General features: G+C 33.2%; 1 protein-coding gene across 5 annotated transcripts in view; it reads left to right on the forward strand.

Moving 5' to 3' along the window:
• The window catches only part of LOC110029870 (ACT domain-containing protein ACR3), a 47,829-nt gene that overhangs the window by 11,128 nt on the left and 19,455 nt on the right, over positions 1 to 17,246 (forward strand). For 2 of the 5 annotated variants that reach the window (XM_020732349.1, XM_020732350.1), the window contains exons 2-5: positions 2,375 to 2,480; positions 2,971 to 3,016; positions 4,210 to 4,324; positions 5,388 to 5,455. In XM_020732349.1, coding sequence (XP_020588008.1) covers positions 2,413 to 2,480; positions 2,971 to 3,016; positions 4,210 to 4,324; positions 5,388 to 5,455 — 297 coding nt within the window. In that variant the 5' untranslated portion in view covers positions 2,375 to 2,412. The remainder of the gene's footprint in view (positions 1 to 2,374; positions 2,481 to 2,970; positions 3,017 to 4,209; positions 4,325 to 5,387; positions 5,456 to 17,246) is intronic. The other 3 variants (XM_020732352.1, XM_020732353.1, XM_020732351.1) reach the window with 2 other exon arrangements.

A 17,246-nucleotide genomic window follows, 5' to 3' on the forward strand; every position in this document is an offset into this window, starting at 1 on the left:
TATGTATTTACATAACTAACACTCAGTCTGATACTTACACTTATAATACTTTGGTATCATAAATTTATTCATGAAAATGTGTGTTTCTCTTTTAAAAAGACAATGATAATGATATTTTTTTTATGTGATGTTAAAGATTTGAGTGGTATAACATGTAAATATGAATATTTAGGTGTTCGATATTTAAATACATACGAATTGTGTGGTATGTATGTAAATTCCCCTTTTCTATAATTGTTGTTGTTTTGATGTGGTAGAATAATTCATTTGGAATTATCTAATTCAGGGAAAAAAAAATTATTACACGCAAAAAATACCTTCATATGCAACAAAAAAGATCAAGCATGATTCATGGACATGCATCATAGGTCTCACACGACACGACCACACGTGCCAAACAGATGGACAAAGCACTAGCTATTTGAAATGACAGGCGCATAAGAGAAGGGATTCATAGAATCAACCAACATTTTTTTTTTATAAACAGGCACCCATGTTTTGCTCTAGTGACAGAAGTGTGACATTGGAGTCTAAAGGCCTTCGTTTAAGTAGAACTAAAACTGAATATATGGAATGTAATTTTAGTAGTAATAGCTCTAGTGACAGAAGTGTGACTTTGGGTGATCAAATTATTAAAAGGTGTGAACGATTTAGATACCTTGGGTCCGTTGTTCAGAGCGATGGTGATATAGATGGGGATGTTAATAGTAGAATTCAAGTTGGTTGGTTGAAGTGGAGGAATGCTTCGGGCCTTTTGTGTGATAGAAAAGTACCGCTAAGACTGAAAGGAAAATTTTATAAGATGGTGGTGAGACCTGCAATGCTCTATGGCGCTGAAGGTTGGCCTTTAAAAGCGAAGCATAATAATAAGTTAAGTGTTGCCGAGATGAGAATGATTAGGTGGATGAGTGGCTTTACTCTTAGAGACAAAATGCGGAATGAATATATTCGTGATAGGGTTGGTGTAGCTCCTGTGACAGACAAAATTAGAGAAAGTCGTCTTAGATGGTTTGGTCATATTAAACGTCGACCATTAGATGATCCGATTAGGAGAGTAGATGTTTTAAATTCGACTTGTGTTAAGAAAGGCAGAGGTAGACCTAGGAAGACTTGGGCTTATTGTATTAAAAATGATCTTAATTTACTAGAACTAAATGAAAATATGACACTAAATAGGACGCAATGGAGAAAAAGGATTCATGTAGCCGACCCCACGTAGTGGGATTAAGGCTTTGTTGTTGTTGTTGTTGTAGGCACCCATGTTTTGCACTTTTTCCTCTCCTTTTTCTTTGTTAAAGGTTCCCTGAAGCTGTCCAATTCCCATTATCTCGAACTTAAGCTGTCCTTTCGATTCTTTTTGTTGGGATTTGGAATAATATATTCCCTTATCGTCATGCTGATGTGGAGGGCACTTTGCGTATGGCTGATTGATGGCCAGATTTTATTCCTTATTGATCTTTAATTTTTATCACTCATAGTTGAGTCGTCTGCAGTAATAGTATTAGATAGCATATGATTGGATTTGGACTTAGGGCATTCACGTACATACCGCTCAATTATTTTGTATTTTCATATCTAATATCTAAACTTTGATTTATTTACTTTTATACATCTAAACCTTTCATATCTCATAAAAAAATCCACTATTTTAACTTACAAAAAATGAAATACACCTTTTCTTACTTGGGTCAGGTGGTATATATGTAAACATTAAAATTTAAATTGTAGATATGTAAATAGATAAGAATTGAGTGGTATGCATGTAAATCTTACTTTTCTGTTTAAATAATGTTATCTATCATGATTATTCTTGTATGAATCTGGTTATAAATATTGGGGAGTGGTTTTTGTTTAACTTACTATATGGGATTGGGAGCATTCTTGAACTGGGGGAAGTATATAGATTAAAAAAAAATTAGGGAAAAAAAAAACTGGAATGAAATAGAGCTTTAACTTTATCTGACCTATCATCACAATAATTCTGATCTCAACTGGATTATTCCATCCCTCTCCAAAAGGAAGTTCTCAATTTTCCTTTTCATAGTTGTTATATTCTCCTGCTTTTTAAGAGAACTGAAGGAACTCCATGACAGTTGGTTGGCAAAATCTGATCAATTCTAGTTTAAATTATTAAATAATCTAATTTATAGAAAAATTGGAACTTGTTACTGTTGTTTGAACGGCAGAACTTATTCTATATTTTCATGAAGGTTACGGTAAAAGAACTATAATTGATTTGTGGTAATCGATTCTTCTGAAACTAATTAAAGTTTCTTTAGACTGTACATGAATTTAAAAGTAGTAGTATCATGGTATTATAAGTAAGAAGGAATTCATTAATTACTTAACCTAAATTTTTAAATGAAACATGCAGAGTGGAGGCAAAGAAAGTACGGTTGCTCTTATTTCACAATGGTGTATACGTGGCCTTATTTTGATCCTGAGTATGAGAATTTCAGCAAATACATGAACCCTCCAAGGTTTTACTGAAGCTTTGTCTTATGTTTAGGTGTCCATTGATCAGTTGAAAATTTTCATCTGCGAGGGTGCAAAGAGCTTACCACAAATTTAGGGTGTTAAAGCTTCGATCAGTCTATGATTTACTTATTTTTAAAAATTTGAACAATAAAGCTTTATTTTTCTCAAATCAAGGTGGTCTAGAGCCACCCCAGCTCCTCAGTTCCTTGGATGAGTCAATGCATAATATTTTGGATGATTCACACACATACCACTCAGTTCTTATGTATTTACATATCTAACATCTAAACTTCAATCGTAACATATATGTCAGCTTACCAATGAAGGCATATTTCACTTTCTAAAAGTTAAAATGGTAGTAGTTTTAATGTGTTAGGAAAGATTTGGGTGGTATAATTGTAAAAATTACAACGTAGGTGCTAAATATGTAAATGCATAAGAATTAAGTGGTATTTGTTTGTTGGTACCTTCTCACTTTATTTTGACTTGTAGGGTGTCCATTGATAACTCTTCTTGCAGTGAATGCTCGCTAGTCAAGGTGAGTGACTGTTATTACTGGAAATAAAGATTATATGCAATGTTCGAAGCATTTCTATTTATATAATTTAATTTCACTTAAATTTGCTAAAATGAGATTTATAGATGTTTTAACGGAGAAGGACAAATAATAGTTTAGGAATTTAATTTTCTTTTTCTTCTGCTAGCTTGAAAAAATATTTGGTTTAGAAAACAATGCCAAATTCCTAATAAGCCTGTAATTCTCTCGTAATAACTTCTATTAGGTCCCATGGTATATATTCTTGAGGAATTTGCTTTAACGATATTATTCAAGCGTTTGAACTTTATCATATGTCAATGTGGACTAATCAGTACTTACCTGTAGATATTTCACCACCTATTTTCTTCATAAACAAAGTTTTCTTATTTTTTTCTTTTTTCGGGGGTGGGAGGGGGTGCAAAGTGAGCCGGCTCAAGCTCGACTCTGTAAATGACTCGCGAGCTGAGCTTGATGAGCTAACAAGTCAAGCTCAAGATAGCCCCGACTCGACTCGTTAGCACATCAGTCGATGACTCTTTAAAAATTTATTAATATAAAATATACTCAAAATTCATTAAAATTCAAGTTTTTATCTTTAAATTATTAAAAAATTTTAAAAATAATATTTTATAGCAATTGATTTCTTCTTATTTATCTTCTAATTATTCATTCTATTTATCATTTTATTAGAATGTTAGTTTGAATTAATGTTAATGTTTTTGTTCATAATAAACAAGCCGGCTCAAATTTGTAGAAATAAGCTCGAGCTCGATTAATTAATCGCTCAAGCCCAGGGCGACTTAAACTTGACTTAAATCTCTTACACCTCTAATGTGGAATATCTTGATTACCTATGTTTTTGAATCCATATTTAGCTTCCAGCTTTAATGCATTATTTGCTACATATACAAATTTAACATAAAAAGGAATATGGGGAAAATCTACCCTTTCCCTTGACCCAGGATGAAAATAATTGATTCCACGAAGACCGCATAAGTGTTATGGTTAATGCATTGTAATTCGTCCTAAGTAATTTAAATGTGAATGTGAATAAACAATTAGAAAATTGAGAACATAACCGTAATATTTAGGGTGCCAATGCGGTCTAAAAATGCATTTTATGAAAAAAATATTATCAAACAGGAGTGTAACATAAGAATATTGGCGTTTTTTTTTTTTGCATTTATTTTCAGGTGGACAGCGTGAATAAGCCTGGGATTCTCTTAGAAGTTGTGCAAGTGTTGAGTGACTTGGATTTAGCAATATCAAAAGCTTATATTGCATCAGATGGTTTATGGTTTATGGATGGTAAGCTTGAATTTCTAAGGTTTCTCCAAATGTAGGCAGTATTTTGAATACACGTACAGTTTTTAGCCAACATTAAAGCTTAATTTCTTAAATCAAAAGAAAATTATGTTGCCCTCCAAATTGTAACAAGTCCCTAAGGGCTTGTTTGGGATCACTTTTATTTTTTGTTTTTTATTTTTGCTTTTATTTTTAAGGACATGCTTGTTTAGTGTAATTTTTTTTGCATGTTTTTATTTTTTATTTTATAAAATAAATAAGCTTATTTTTACAAAGTTTAAAAATATGTAAAAGTTATTTTGAATTTTTTTAAGAACAACTAAACATGTTATAACATACCAAACATATTTTATTTAAAGTAAAAATATAAGCAAAATAAAATAAAAATATATATATAAAAAAATAAAAGTGATCCCAAATGGCTCCTAAGATTATTATTTTTCTATATATTTCCCCTTTTCCCCATAATCACTCTCCGTCAATCACATAAAACACCTAATCAATAGAACACCAAGGTATAAGAAATGCAATTAATCATGGGAAGGACATTTAAGTTTGAGCAATTAAAACTAGTACTAACCCTTAACCACAATGTTTTCTAATGTGCTAAATAATGAGATAATAATTGTTCAAAATATGCCAGGTGCATCTTTGGCCTCTGAAACATGGTTCCAGGTATGATAAAAAATACGGCCAGAAAGGGCTGTTACCTCTAAAGCACCATAAAACTAGACAAATTTGTAACTTCTGCATCAAATAAATAACACATTTCAATTTAGGGATAACTACACACACAACACTAGAAATTTTGCTACTTACAAAACTATCATCTAGGTGATTTTTTTGAACTTCCGAACAAATGCATTTATGCGTGGCGATCAAACCATTGAGAATTTCATAAAAATAAAAATTTTGGGTTGGGATTTTATCGTGAATTCTGTTATTTGAGTTAGAATTTGAAAAATGGGTGAAAGAGAGTCTAAATTTGTCGATAATTACGGGTGCTATGTATGTAATTGCCCTTTCAATTTAATAGTTAACTCATGGATTTTGTTAATCAATGCAGTGTTCCATGTGACTGATCAACAAGGTGGACAAATAACTGATACAAAGACCATTGAATATATAGAGAAGGTAATGCATACTTCTCTCTAATCTTCCTTATGGTTTGCTGATTCAGAGGTTAGCTTTTTCTTTAACATTGCTATATGTTGTTTAATTGATTGATTCGTATTCTACAGCTCTTTCACTCATCCCATTAATAGGGATTGAGGTCAAGATATTCTTTATGAGGTTGCTATGTGTTATCCATGAATGAATCTTCTATAAAATCAACCTGCTTTCATGTTTTGGTAGAACTGACAGTAAAAAAGTATGATTTTATCAACATTTAAGGTTTGTTTGGGGCAATTGCAGTTGTTTAAAAACTACTGCGCAACAACTATGCAAGAAAATTGCTGCTGAAAAATTGTGTCTGTTTGTTTTGTAAAGCTATACAATAACTGTGTTGCAACTGTTTACGATAAAAAGACATTTTAGCCTTTATATTATTGTCTGTTATAAGATAATCAGTCCAGGATGAATAACTCGTACATGAAAACATAAATTACATATAGAATCCCAAAAAACTCATAAGTTCAAATAGTACATGTAGAACTGACATCCCAAATAACTCATAAGTTTAAGGGTCCGTTTGGGGCAGCTTATTTGGTGCGTTGACATTTTGAAAATGCACCTAACCTGTTTCGGTAAACTGCGTTTTGGCAACATGCGTTTTCAAAATGTCGAAAACAGCTTTTTCACACCGCACCTATCTAGGTGCGCTGATAACTTTTTGGCAGCGGTCTTGGCTTTTCCAAAAAATAAAAATTTATTATCTGCACCTAACTTGATTAGCAGCTAAATTCAGACCAAATACACCCAACCAGACCCTAAATATTACATTTAGAACTGGCATCTTACTTAACAGTGAGTAACATAATATTTAAATAAAAAATAAAAAAATATTAAAATAACAATTAATATCATCAGAATATTATTTTTGAAATGTAGACGATCAATTTTACGAGATAATTTCTTCTCCAAGGGCACTCTCTACATCAGATTACTATCTGAGGTCTAATCGTCTAGCTGTTCTGTTCACGTAAAGAAGTCCTAGTCATCTGTTGCTCTATTCCTTTGGCACTTATGAAGTTTTTTCTGAGATTTATTCTTTCTTCGTAAAATTCTAAAGGCACTAGAAATTCTTGAGCTCATATTTTCTAAAAGTTAAAAACAACAAACATAAAATTATCTTGTATTAATAGTACAACAATGCAGTTATATGAAAAATTAACTAATAAGAATAAAAAAATACATAATTAAAAATTTATAAAACTGTGAGGTTTTAGAGCAAAGAAAAATTGTCGAGTAATCTGTGATTATAATAAGACAATAGATTTTAAAGAAAGAAGGTCTCGGTTGCCTTTAAACCATGTAGTATGGAACTCGTATATGTCATCAAAGCATATCACTACAAAGGAGCCCTCCAGATGAACCCCAATAATCATAACTAAAAAAGAAGTGCATCATGGTTGCCTTGATGACTATTTCATACATGTCAAAATTCATAGCAAAATAAAGGCAATCCAGTAGAACCCCTAAGGTTATATATTTCACCATAGACCTACAAACCAAAAAATATTTAAAAAAAATTATATTACACCTACGATTGCTTAGGGGGTCCTAAATAAAGAAAAATTACATATAACATCATTTCACGTATTAACTAATGCATTTGTAATTTGCTCTATCAACTCAATCAGCTCCCCAATACCTTTTCTATTTTATGTACAAGACTCACATAAATGTCACGACTTGACCCGAGACTTGTAATTAACCAAGACTGGAGCAGACAATTATACAGTGAGAATTAAAAAAATTATATATTTATTTTATATAACTAAAATTTAACAAATGAAAGAGCCATTAAAGAATTAATTAAAACAATAAAGTTAAATTTTATTTTTGATTGTCTCCGTCATCTATAAATATTTGTTCTTCTATTTCTTATCTTTTAATCAATTAATTAAATCTTAAAAGTTAAGCTAAAACAACAGTAAGTTAAACAAATTGATGAACATTCGTATTCGTAAATTATAGTAATTTATTGAAAAGGGAAACAATATACATGTCAGTTTAATAATATAAAAAAATATAATTGCATTCGACGATTTTTGCTGTATATTATAATCATTCAAGGTGATTTTAAACATTAATTATATTTTACTATATCATTTACATATCAATATCTTTTTAATCTATACACATCCGTTACAGTAACATTGTCAAAAATTTGTATCATTTAAAATACTTCAATATCAATATCTTTTTTCATTTATGTGCATTTGTGCATTAGCGTTCCATATCTAATATTATAAAGAGGTGACTTCATCATAATCAAACATGCACATGCAAACAATCAAAATAGTATAGCTCATTCTCAATTTTTTTTCATATAATTCAATAACCTGAATTATACATTTAAATGACATACATACATTAGTGAAAAATACTCAATATGATAAACTGAACTTAAAAAGTCAGAAAAATCTAAGTCATAGAGCAAATCAGACTTAGGAAAAACCAAACATTATTATAATTTAAAATTAAAGTACTCACCTGCTCTTAGCTTGCTTGACACACCGATTCCCTAACCCATGGACTTCTAGATTCAAATGTTTTTCAACTTAAATTGCTATTAAATATTGATATTTTAATTAATTATTATTTCTAAATTAAGTAAATTAAACATTAATTAAAATATACCTTATCTTTCAAAATGATTTGATCCTTGATTTTGCAACTGTATCTCCCTTACTAAATTAAGTCCTGATTTCAGATACATCTATTATTAACACTTAAAAAATGAGTTTGAATATTCATATAAGATTTATTAATTAAATTAGTACAACGTCAACTTACTTTAAATTGTAAATTTTGCTTTCGCTAAACTTTCACTCTCTACTTCACGCCCGCGACTTTTTCACTTTCCTCGTAATGGAAGTTCACATCACCTTATAGCCTCAAATTCGGGACTTTATACTTTTTTGCCTATTTCAAATAACTTTTTATCAGTACATTATTTAAATTGATATATAGTCACACGCACAAAAAATTATTCGTATAACAATATATATTAATTTATTAAATTATTAAACATACTCTTTTTTTTTATGTTTCGGCCTTCGCCTTGACTCCACAGACAAACCGTGCCTACTGCTTCTAGAGAAAAATTTGTATACGGAATACGTACGTAGCGCTGCGTCCGTCGGGAGGTTATACAGAGGGTATTGGGGGGTTATATCCGTGTTGTATCTCTAGTATTTGGGGGTTATATCCGCGTTATATCTCCTGTAACATTTCAATAACTTACCTGTAACATACAAATATATGAAAACAGAAGCGCGAAACTTATTTGTGGTTATAAGTAGGTTACGGGGAAGTTACAAGGGGGGTATAAAGCAGATATAACCCCCAATACCCTCTGTATAACCTCCCCTCACGGACTTAGTATAACCTCCCCTAACGTACTTAGCGCTGCGTACGGACCTTCCCGCAGTTCTTCTTCCTCTGCAGGTGAAGGCGGCACGACCTCCTCCTCCCTCGCACGACATTAGTTTACGAAGTTGTAGCATCCGCCTCTTTGGTTACGACTTTATTATCACGCATGTAGGTATACCTTCGGTCTCCTCTCACGATGTCGCTTACACCGTCACAATGTGCGTAGGGCTAAGGTTTGGGCCAGCTTCTCCTTCCTCATGGTACCCACACTCGAGGTTCCTCCACTCGACCTCTCCTGCTTTCAATCATTTTGCATCTCCTTTCTTCTCCTATCTTCTTATTCTTCTTTTGGACTCGCCAACCTTGACTCCTTTCATCGACTTCATATACTCCTCTCAATTCTTTCCCTCTCTTGCTGCCTCTCTTTCTCTAACTCTCTCGTTTCTTGTAAGATAACTCATTTTTTTTCCAAATTTCAAATGTCCTCTCAACAACTCTAAGTAAAGATGAGTGTCTTTTGTTAAACATTTTTTTTAACTCCGAACTGCGGTTATCTCTTTTAAAATCAAGAATGTGATATTTCATATCAGGAAATAGTTTGAGATATTTTTTTTGAAACAGATATCCAACATCAACCAAATAATATTTTCCTATTAGAAGTATAACCATATTATTGTACAAAAAAATTGAATGTACTGTTTATACTTTAACAAACATGAAGATTGCTTAGGAAAGCTGTATATATGACTTTGTGTAGTAAATTTGAATGTACAACTATCATGTGCATTGTATTTTCATCCAGTCATTATAAAAGTGAAACATATATTAAAATCACATACAACTATAATATTTTATATTGGTGAACCACAATGTCTAATATATGCAATCTTTTTACTGTTAGATACACGTGCATTCATATGTGTTTCATCAATTGATACAATACAATCTTAAGTCATTTAAATAATATATTAAAGTGTGTATATAAAATTTAAAAAAAATAAACACATAAATTTAACTTAAAATTTGACATAATATTGATCTTGTGAAATCTCTTTAGGGGTACTTTGGAATGTATGGTCTCTAGGTCTTATAGTTTTTGAAGAAAAGTTGACCAAAACATTCAAATCAATTAAAAATATTTATTAATTGTTTCTGATAAGTATTGGAATTGCTCTATTGCCCCTTTTTATGGACATACTTTGTGATAAAATATAGAGATTTATACCGAACACCTCCCAACCATAATTTTGGTTTAGTTATTTTCAACAGATCAATAAATATAGCATGTGTTATATGATACATGTTGAATTTTGTTGAATGACCCACAAAGAATTCTCCAACCTCTTTGTCACCAGTATATGTGGATGTTATGCAATGAGTGCGAGCAATATATGAGTTATAATACTCATACATTAAACATAATACAGTTGTAATAGGTATTCTACGTCTTTATCCATCAATGCTATTCATTGTTGTCATTCTAAAAGAAGGCAATCATAATTAAATATCATGAATTAGAAAGTAGTATATTAAAAAAATCATAACACTAATAAACACATTCACATATAAAAAAATAATAAAACATGATAGCACTAATATATCAAAAGTAATATCTTCTCCAGCCATATCAATCAAATATAAAATTAACAACACATTAAAAATAACATAACAACCATACACCTCTATTGTCATAAAATTAACCTAAGTAGTTAGCTCTACCCCAGGGGCCATTGACATAAAAAAAAACTCTCTTCTAGTGAGATCTTCTAATAAATTTAAGAATATAAGTAAAACGATATATCTTCATAAATCTATGCACTTTCTTCTAATATTTTCATAACTTGTTGAATAAAAATTTCATGTGATGCGCTAGGTTCATTAGTGCATGCATCAACTAATTGTGTAATTTGACTTCTTAAGAAAACTGCGCCATCTTTTTTATTTTTCTCAATTCTAGGGTGTTGGAATGACTGATAGATTCAACTTCATTGAGGATAAGATTTGACCCTTAAATTGATTTATATGTTTGCTCATAATCTACGAGCTCAATTATGTTAAAATGGACTCTTTCACTTGGTGTCCATGTATGATCACCGGTGCCCACAACTTTACTAAATTTTAGCTCCAATTTCCCTTTAAGTTCAGGGTCAATGCCACTAAACTTAAACTTATCATTTGACACGACTTATAAATTAATTGATAGCTGATATATTCATATAATTGGAATGTGTTAAAAAAAATTGAAATATTTTGAACATTTAATAATGTTTTACCTCTTATCTCTCAACCTACCATTCTTTTGAATCATCAATGGTTCGCTTTATGACATCCCAACTTAAGCCTTTTGCCCATCGCTTTACCTCTTCTCATAGTTTACATTTTTTTTTAATTGATCTCATTTATTCTTCAGTTGCATTATATCATACTCTTTTCTAGTGCTTTATTTAAAAAATTATGTTTTTTTATGTCATCTTTCTTTATTAAATAGGTAGTTGTCCTATTTCTCAATTTCACCTCCTTCGATAGAGATTGAATAAAATTAACTGCATATCTTTTTCTCATATAGCAGAGGACCCGTTTTCTTCTATCTTACCCATCATCTCCACTAGTATGAAAATAATTAATCAACATAAATTTTTACAAACAAAAAGAGAAACTCATAAAAACAAAAGTTAACCATGAAACAATTCACATCTCCCTAACCCTTTCTGAAGAAGTAGTAAGAAATCAAATAGAAATACTACCAATAGAATTTAATTTTATTAAAGAATTAATTGAAATTACAGGAAGAAGTAATATTTTAGAAATCTTAAGAGAAGATTTAAATAAAACTATAAAAGAAATTTTTGAAAAAACTCAAGATAGGAATACATACATGTCCATTTACAGACTTTAAAGAATTAATTAAAAAATTAGAAATAATTCTTATAAGAAAAATAGATAATTTACATAAACCCTTTATAAATGAGTGAAGCATATACTATATATCTCTTTATTTACATTTTAATTATAATATTTATTGTAATCAAAAAGAGTCCTTTTTTAAGAATAAAAATTATGTTAACACTTTAAAAATGAGACAAAAAGAGTTTATAACGAGCTTTTTAATGGGTAGATCTCGTTAAGCCCAAAAATCTTCTGATTGTTATCAGAGTCGTATGATGAATAAAATAGAATGATTAGACCTAGAATTAAATTATAAAAATAAGAATTTTCTCTCTTTAAATCAACATAAATTTATTTGTAATTTCTCTAATGAATTTAAATATGAACTTCATAATAAAAACAAAATAATGAGTAGTATAATAGATCTTCAAATATCTTTAACAGAATCTTTAAAATTACATAACGAAAAAGTTTATAGAATTTTAGAAAATTTACTAAAATTCTATTTGATAGAATTTTAGAAAATTTACTAAAATTCTATTTGATATCAAAAAGACAATAATAAACCAAAATTTAGAATATATTAAAAATCAGAATAATGATATATTAGCTAAAGTTATAAAAGATAAGAATAAATTAGATATGGTTATTGATAAAATATTAATTAAACCAAATGAAGCACAAAATTTGTTAGAAAAAACAAAAGAAAATATTAAACAAATAGAAGCTTTACTTATAGAAATAAAACTAATTATTTTAACATGAGCAAATTTGAAGAGTTTGAGATATATAAAGATACTTTGGAAGAAGCTAAAAAATATTAGGAAGAGTCTATAGGATTAATCAATTATATAGGATTAGAAGGAAGTGATAAAACTTATCCTAAAATATTAAACTTTCAAACAATAATGTTAATAAAATTATTTGAAAAAATGATTACTATAGAAAATAAATTAAAAAATGTTGAAGAAAGAACGTTAGGAATAGTTACTCAAATAGATTTAAAAAATTTTCAGAAAAAATTATTCATGGAAAAGAAATTGTACTTTATAAACCTATAAGTTATAAAATATGGTAAATAAATAAGGATCGCTTACCTTATTTAAGAACAACTATAATTTTGATAAAAAAACATAAGAAATAATAGATATAAAATCTCAACCAGATAAATTTAATTAATATAAAAAAGAAAATCTATGAAAATCATATACTATCTAAATCGTCAATAATATAAACATTGGCTGAACAAAAAGTAAGTTATTTATCTGATTTAGACCAAATGAGTTTACCAATAATAATAAAAGAAAATTAGGAACAAATTAGACAGCAAATAAAATGTCTCAGATGCATGTAGGATTAATTATGATAGGAGTTAAAGGATTACACAGAAAAATTTATGAAAAAAACTTTAGTAATATTATTTGATAATAGATTGAGCGATTTAGCAAAATCTATAATAGGATCATTCGAGATAGATATGAATGATAATGAAGCAATAATCTATTTCATTCCATATTTTATAATGGAAATTAAATAATGTGTACAACATTTAAAAATAGGAATGTGTTCAACTTTTAAAAATAGGAATTAAAACCAAGGGTTACAATATGATAAATGGATCATTAAATCTTAGAATAACAACATGATTTATAGGAAAAATGCAAGAACACTATAATGTAAAATTTAAATTAAATAATACTATATTAGAAGAAATGTTAGCAAGCCAAGGAATAAAAGCTATAGCGGGTAAAAAATTTAGCTCAGAAATATATGCAGGAGCAGAGTGGAATTTAAATGCATTTTTAGAAAAAACAATTTTATTACCATCTGTACTTCTTATAAACATCAAGATGGAAGCTTAAGTATGAGATTTTCAAATAACAGACTAGGCAAAATAAAAATTAATCAGATGATGATTTTGAATCAATACAATCATAATTTCACAATAAAAGATCTTAAAATAATGGAAGAAATAAAATTTTACATATGATTTTGACGGGGTGATCATACCGGCCCCATCCTAAAAATCTAAAAAATCTAAAAGTTATCACGAAGAGTGGTGACACGAGTTAGATCTATTAGATATTTAACACAATCATACTCGTATCAATCCCGATGACTAAACTCGTATTGTTCACTGGGATCAACCTAACAAGCAATGCTCGTTAAGACATCACGACCGACATGGGGTCACTATCCTAACAAGTCTGGCTCACTATCCATGCAAACATGCAAATGTAATTGCAGACAATCATATGACAAAAGTGACGAGTGTAACATAGGGCAGTAACTCAAAAAACGATGGGCATACCGCGTAGGCAGAGGTCCGAACAAATGGGTGTGTCGTAGCGGCAGCGGTAGTGACCTGAAGGGTGGGCGTGCCGTGGAAGCAGCAGCCCAAATAAGGTGTGCCGATGCGGCAGTGATCAAAAGAGATAGGCATGCCGTGGAGGCAATGACTTGAAGAAGGTGTGCCGAGGCGGCAGTGACCAGAAGAGATGGGGGTGCCGAGGCGGCAGTGGCCTGAAAAAGGTATACCGAGGCGGTAGTGACCGGAGGAGATGAGCGTGCGGTGGCGGCAATGACCCGAAGAAATGAGTGTGCTATGGAGGCAGTGACCCGGATATGCAAAAGGTAGGTGAACATGCAAACAATCATAAAAATGTACACCATAACATGCAGTGGTGCAAGTGGTCGGTCGACCGGGCCGTGGTGGCTGGTCAAACCAAAGTGATCAGTCGACCAGTTCGGGTTGACCGACCGAGGCACAAGTGGTGTCGACCGGTCTGGGACGACCGATCGAGGCACAAGTGGTGTCGATGCAAGTGCAAATGCGAGATACAAGGTGCCGGTGCAAGTGCAAGTGCAACGTGCAAATACAAGATGCAAGGTGCAAGTGCAATGTAAAGTTCAAAGTGCAAGTGCAAGTGTCGGTGTGATATATGATATACAATATGTAACATGCAAGACATGCACATGCAAACAATGAGGTGCAAATGACCACATATGTAGCAAGAAGCACTCGTACTAACGACCTCACCTAAGAAACCTAAGGTTTAGACCCTTCGATGTGCGGCACCGCCGCCTCTTGCTCTAGTGAAGAAATGTGGGGAGTTTCTCCCCAGATCTCCTAGGGGGTAGCTCTCCACGGCGTCGCAAAATAGGATAGCTACAAAGCTTTTCCTATTTTGCGAACTCTTCCAGATTTTGCAAAGCGAGCCAGCTACAAAGCTTCTCTCGCTTTGTCAAGTCCGACCTCCCAATTTCTCTAAGTAAAGCTGTGGAATCCAAAGCAAGGGGAGTGAAGGACTCCGACCCATCAGGACTTGTGCTAAGGTTCACAATATGATGGGATACACTTGGCTCTACGGGGGTATTTGGCCACTCACAAGAATTCCTAACCTAAAGGCTGGCTCTAGGAAAACCAACGATCCATCACGCAGGCACGTCATCGCGTCGACCCACACCGACGCACGTACCCCGTGTGGGCGATCGAACCCACACGCTTAGAACCTAGGTTCAGCTAGAAGTTGAGAAATCTCTCCACCGTGACGGTTGCAAACGCGTTCTCTTTGCTTGCCTCAAGCTTCCCGACGTCCTATCCATGCTCTAGTATACCTCGTAGAACATGCACAGGACAATAAAATTATTCGAGGGAGGAGAGTTACAAAGATATGCGAAGTATACGAAGTAAACATCGCAGCATATGAAAATGAGGCCGAAACGTATACTTCTAGGGGGTCGCTCGACGACGGTGACCCTCGCACCTCCTCGAACAGCGACGTTGCTCGTTGTCCGGCAATGTCGAGGTGCTCCGACGAAGTGTCCAGCCACCGGAAATGCGAGACAACGAGATGGCGGAGGTGGTAAGCCGGTAGCGCACAACAGGAAGGGAAAACGCAAGGAGAAAACTTTGAAATCCGGTTCTATGTGCTGGAACGGGGCTGCTTCGTCACGAAATCGACATCGACAAGGAGGTAGGTCGGCTATGTGTGGTCGACAAGGAGGAACCAAAAGATGACCGGCATGAAGAAAAAAAAAATCTCTCGGAAGTGGTGAGGGTGGGCTGCAAATGAAAGAGCTCGGCAGTGGAGGAAGACCCCGGCGAATTCAGCTGCTTCGACGGACGAGAAACAAGTTAGCAAAATGGCCGACGGGAGGGGGGAGAGATCTCGGCGTGCGACTGGCCGAGAAGAGGAGAGGGAGCAGGACTGGCGGGCGGTGCCGACGTGGAGGATCTCCGGAGGCTGGAGAGGAGACGGCGGCGTCGTTCGCCGGCGAGGGAGAGTCGGCGAGGGTACCGGCAAAGAGAGAGGACAGCCCGAGCGGGAGCTTCGCGAACGGGAGATGACGGCGGGGTTCTGTCGCTGGGGTTCGAGAGAGGAAAAAATATTACATCAGTACTACGCACGTAAAAATAACGTGCGTAGACAATCAAAACACGCCACGACATCTCACGCGGCAGAGCAAAAAAAACGGCGCAGTAACACGGGGAATATTCCCTCCTGTGTTATTCATATGTTATTGCGCGTTATTCATGTGTTATTGTGTGTTATTCATGTGTTATTGATGTATTATTGTGTTATTATAACACCAAGAATATTCCCAGGATACAATAACACATGAATAACACACAATAACACTTGAATAACACGGGAAATATTTTCAGGATACAATAACACATGTTACAATAATCTATTTGCGTCGCGCGGGGTATCATGACGTGATTTCATTAGGTACGCACGTTACTCTACGTGCGTAGTACTGATGTAATATTTTTTCTCGAGAGAGAGCCCCTATTATTCTCCCATAATATATATATATAATAATAATATATATATAATATATTATATTATATTATATTATAATAATTATTATTATATAATTATCGTTGGCGTATTCTTCACTCGTACACGTCCTCACGGCGAGGTGAGTGTCCTTTCTAACTAAAGCCAACGTTTTCAGACGCATCCACGCGGTCCTTTTCATCATTCGTGGTCGTTCGGACCATTTTTTTCGACTATCGGATCAAAAACGATAATTTTCATATTTTTAATTCAGTAGAAATTAAAATAAATTGTGGCGTAACGAACGTCCTACTTAGGTGAAATTGACATTTCGGACACGCTCGCGCGGTCCGTTTTGTCATTCTGGGTTGTTTGAGGCATCTCGACCACCTTTTCAGCGATCAGGCTAAAAAATAATAATTCACGCATTTTATGTTTGCCTGCAAAGTCGTAGCGAATTAAGGACCCGTTTGGGACAGCTTATAAGTGCAGGCCGCCTCACTGTTTGGTACCCACTTATCGCCAAATTATTGAAAAATGCATTTTCTCAATTGTAAAAGACGCGAACCGGTCCGCGTTTTCCAATTGTAATTTACGCCCGTGACCCTCTTTTTTCCTTCGCCCCTCCCCTCCCGTGACACTAGCTTCTCGCTCTCGTCTCTGTTCAAAGAAAAAATATTACCTCAGGAGTACTGATGCATCAGTACTCC

Source organism: Phalaenopsis equestris, unplaced genomic scaffold (assembly GCF_001263595.1).
Source record: "Phalaenopsis equestris unplaced genomic scaffold, ASM126359v1 Scaffold000609, whole genome shotgun sequence".
NCBI lineage: Eukaryota > Viridiplantae > Streptophyta > Magnoliopsida > Asparagales > Orchidaceae > Phalaenopsis > Phalaenopsis equestris.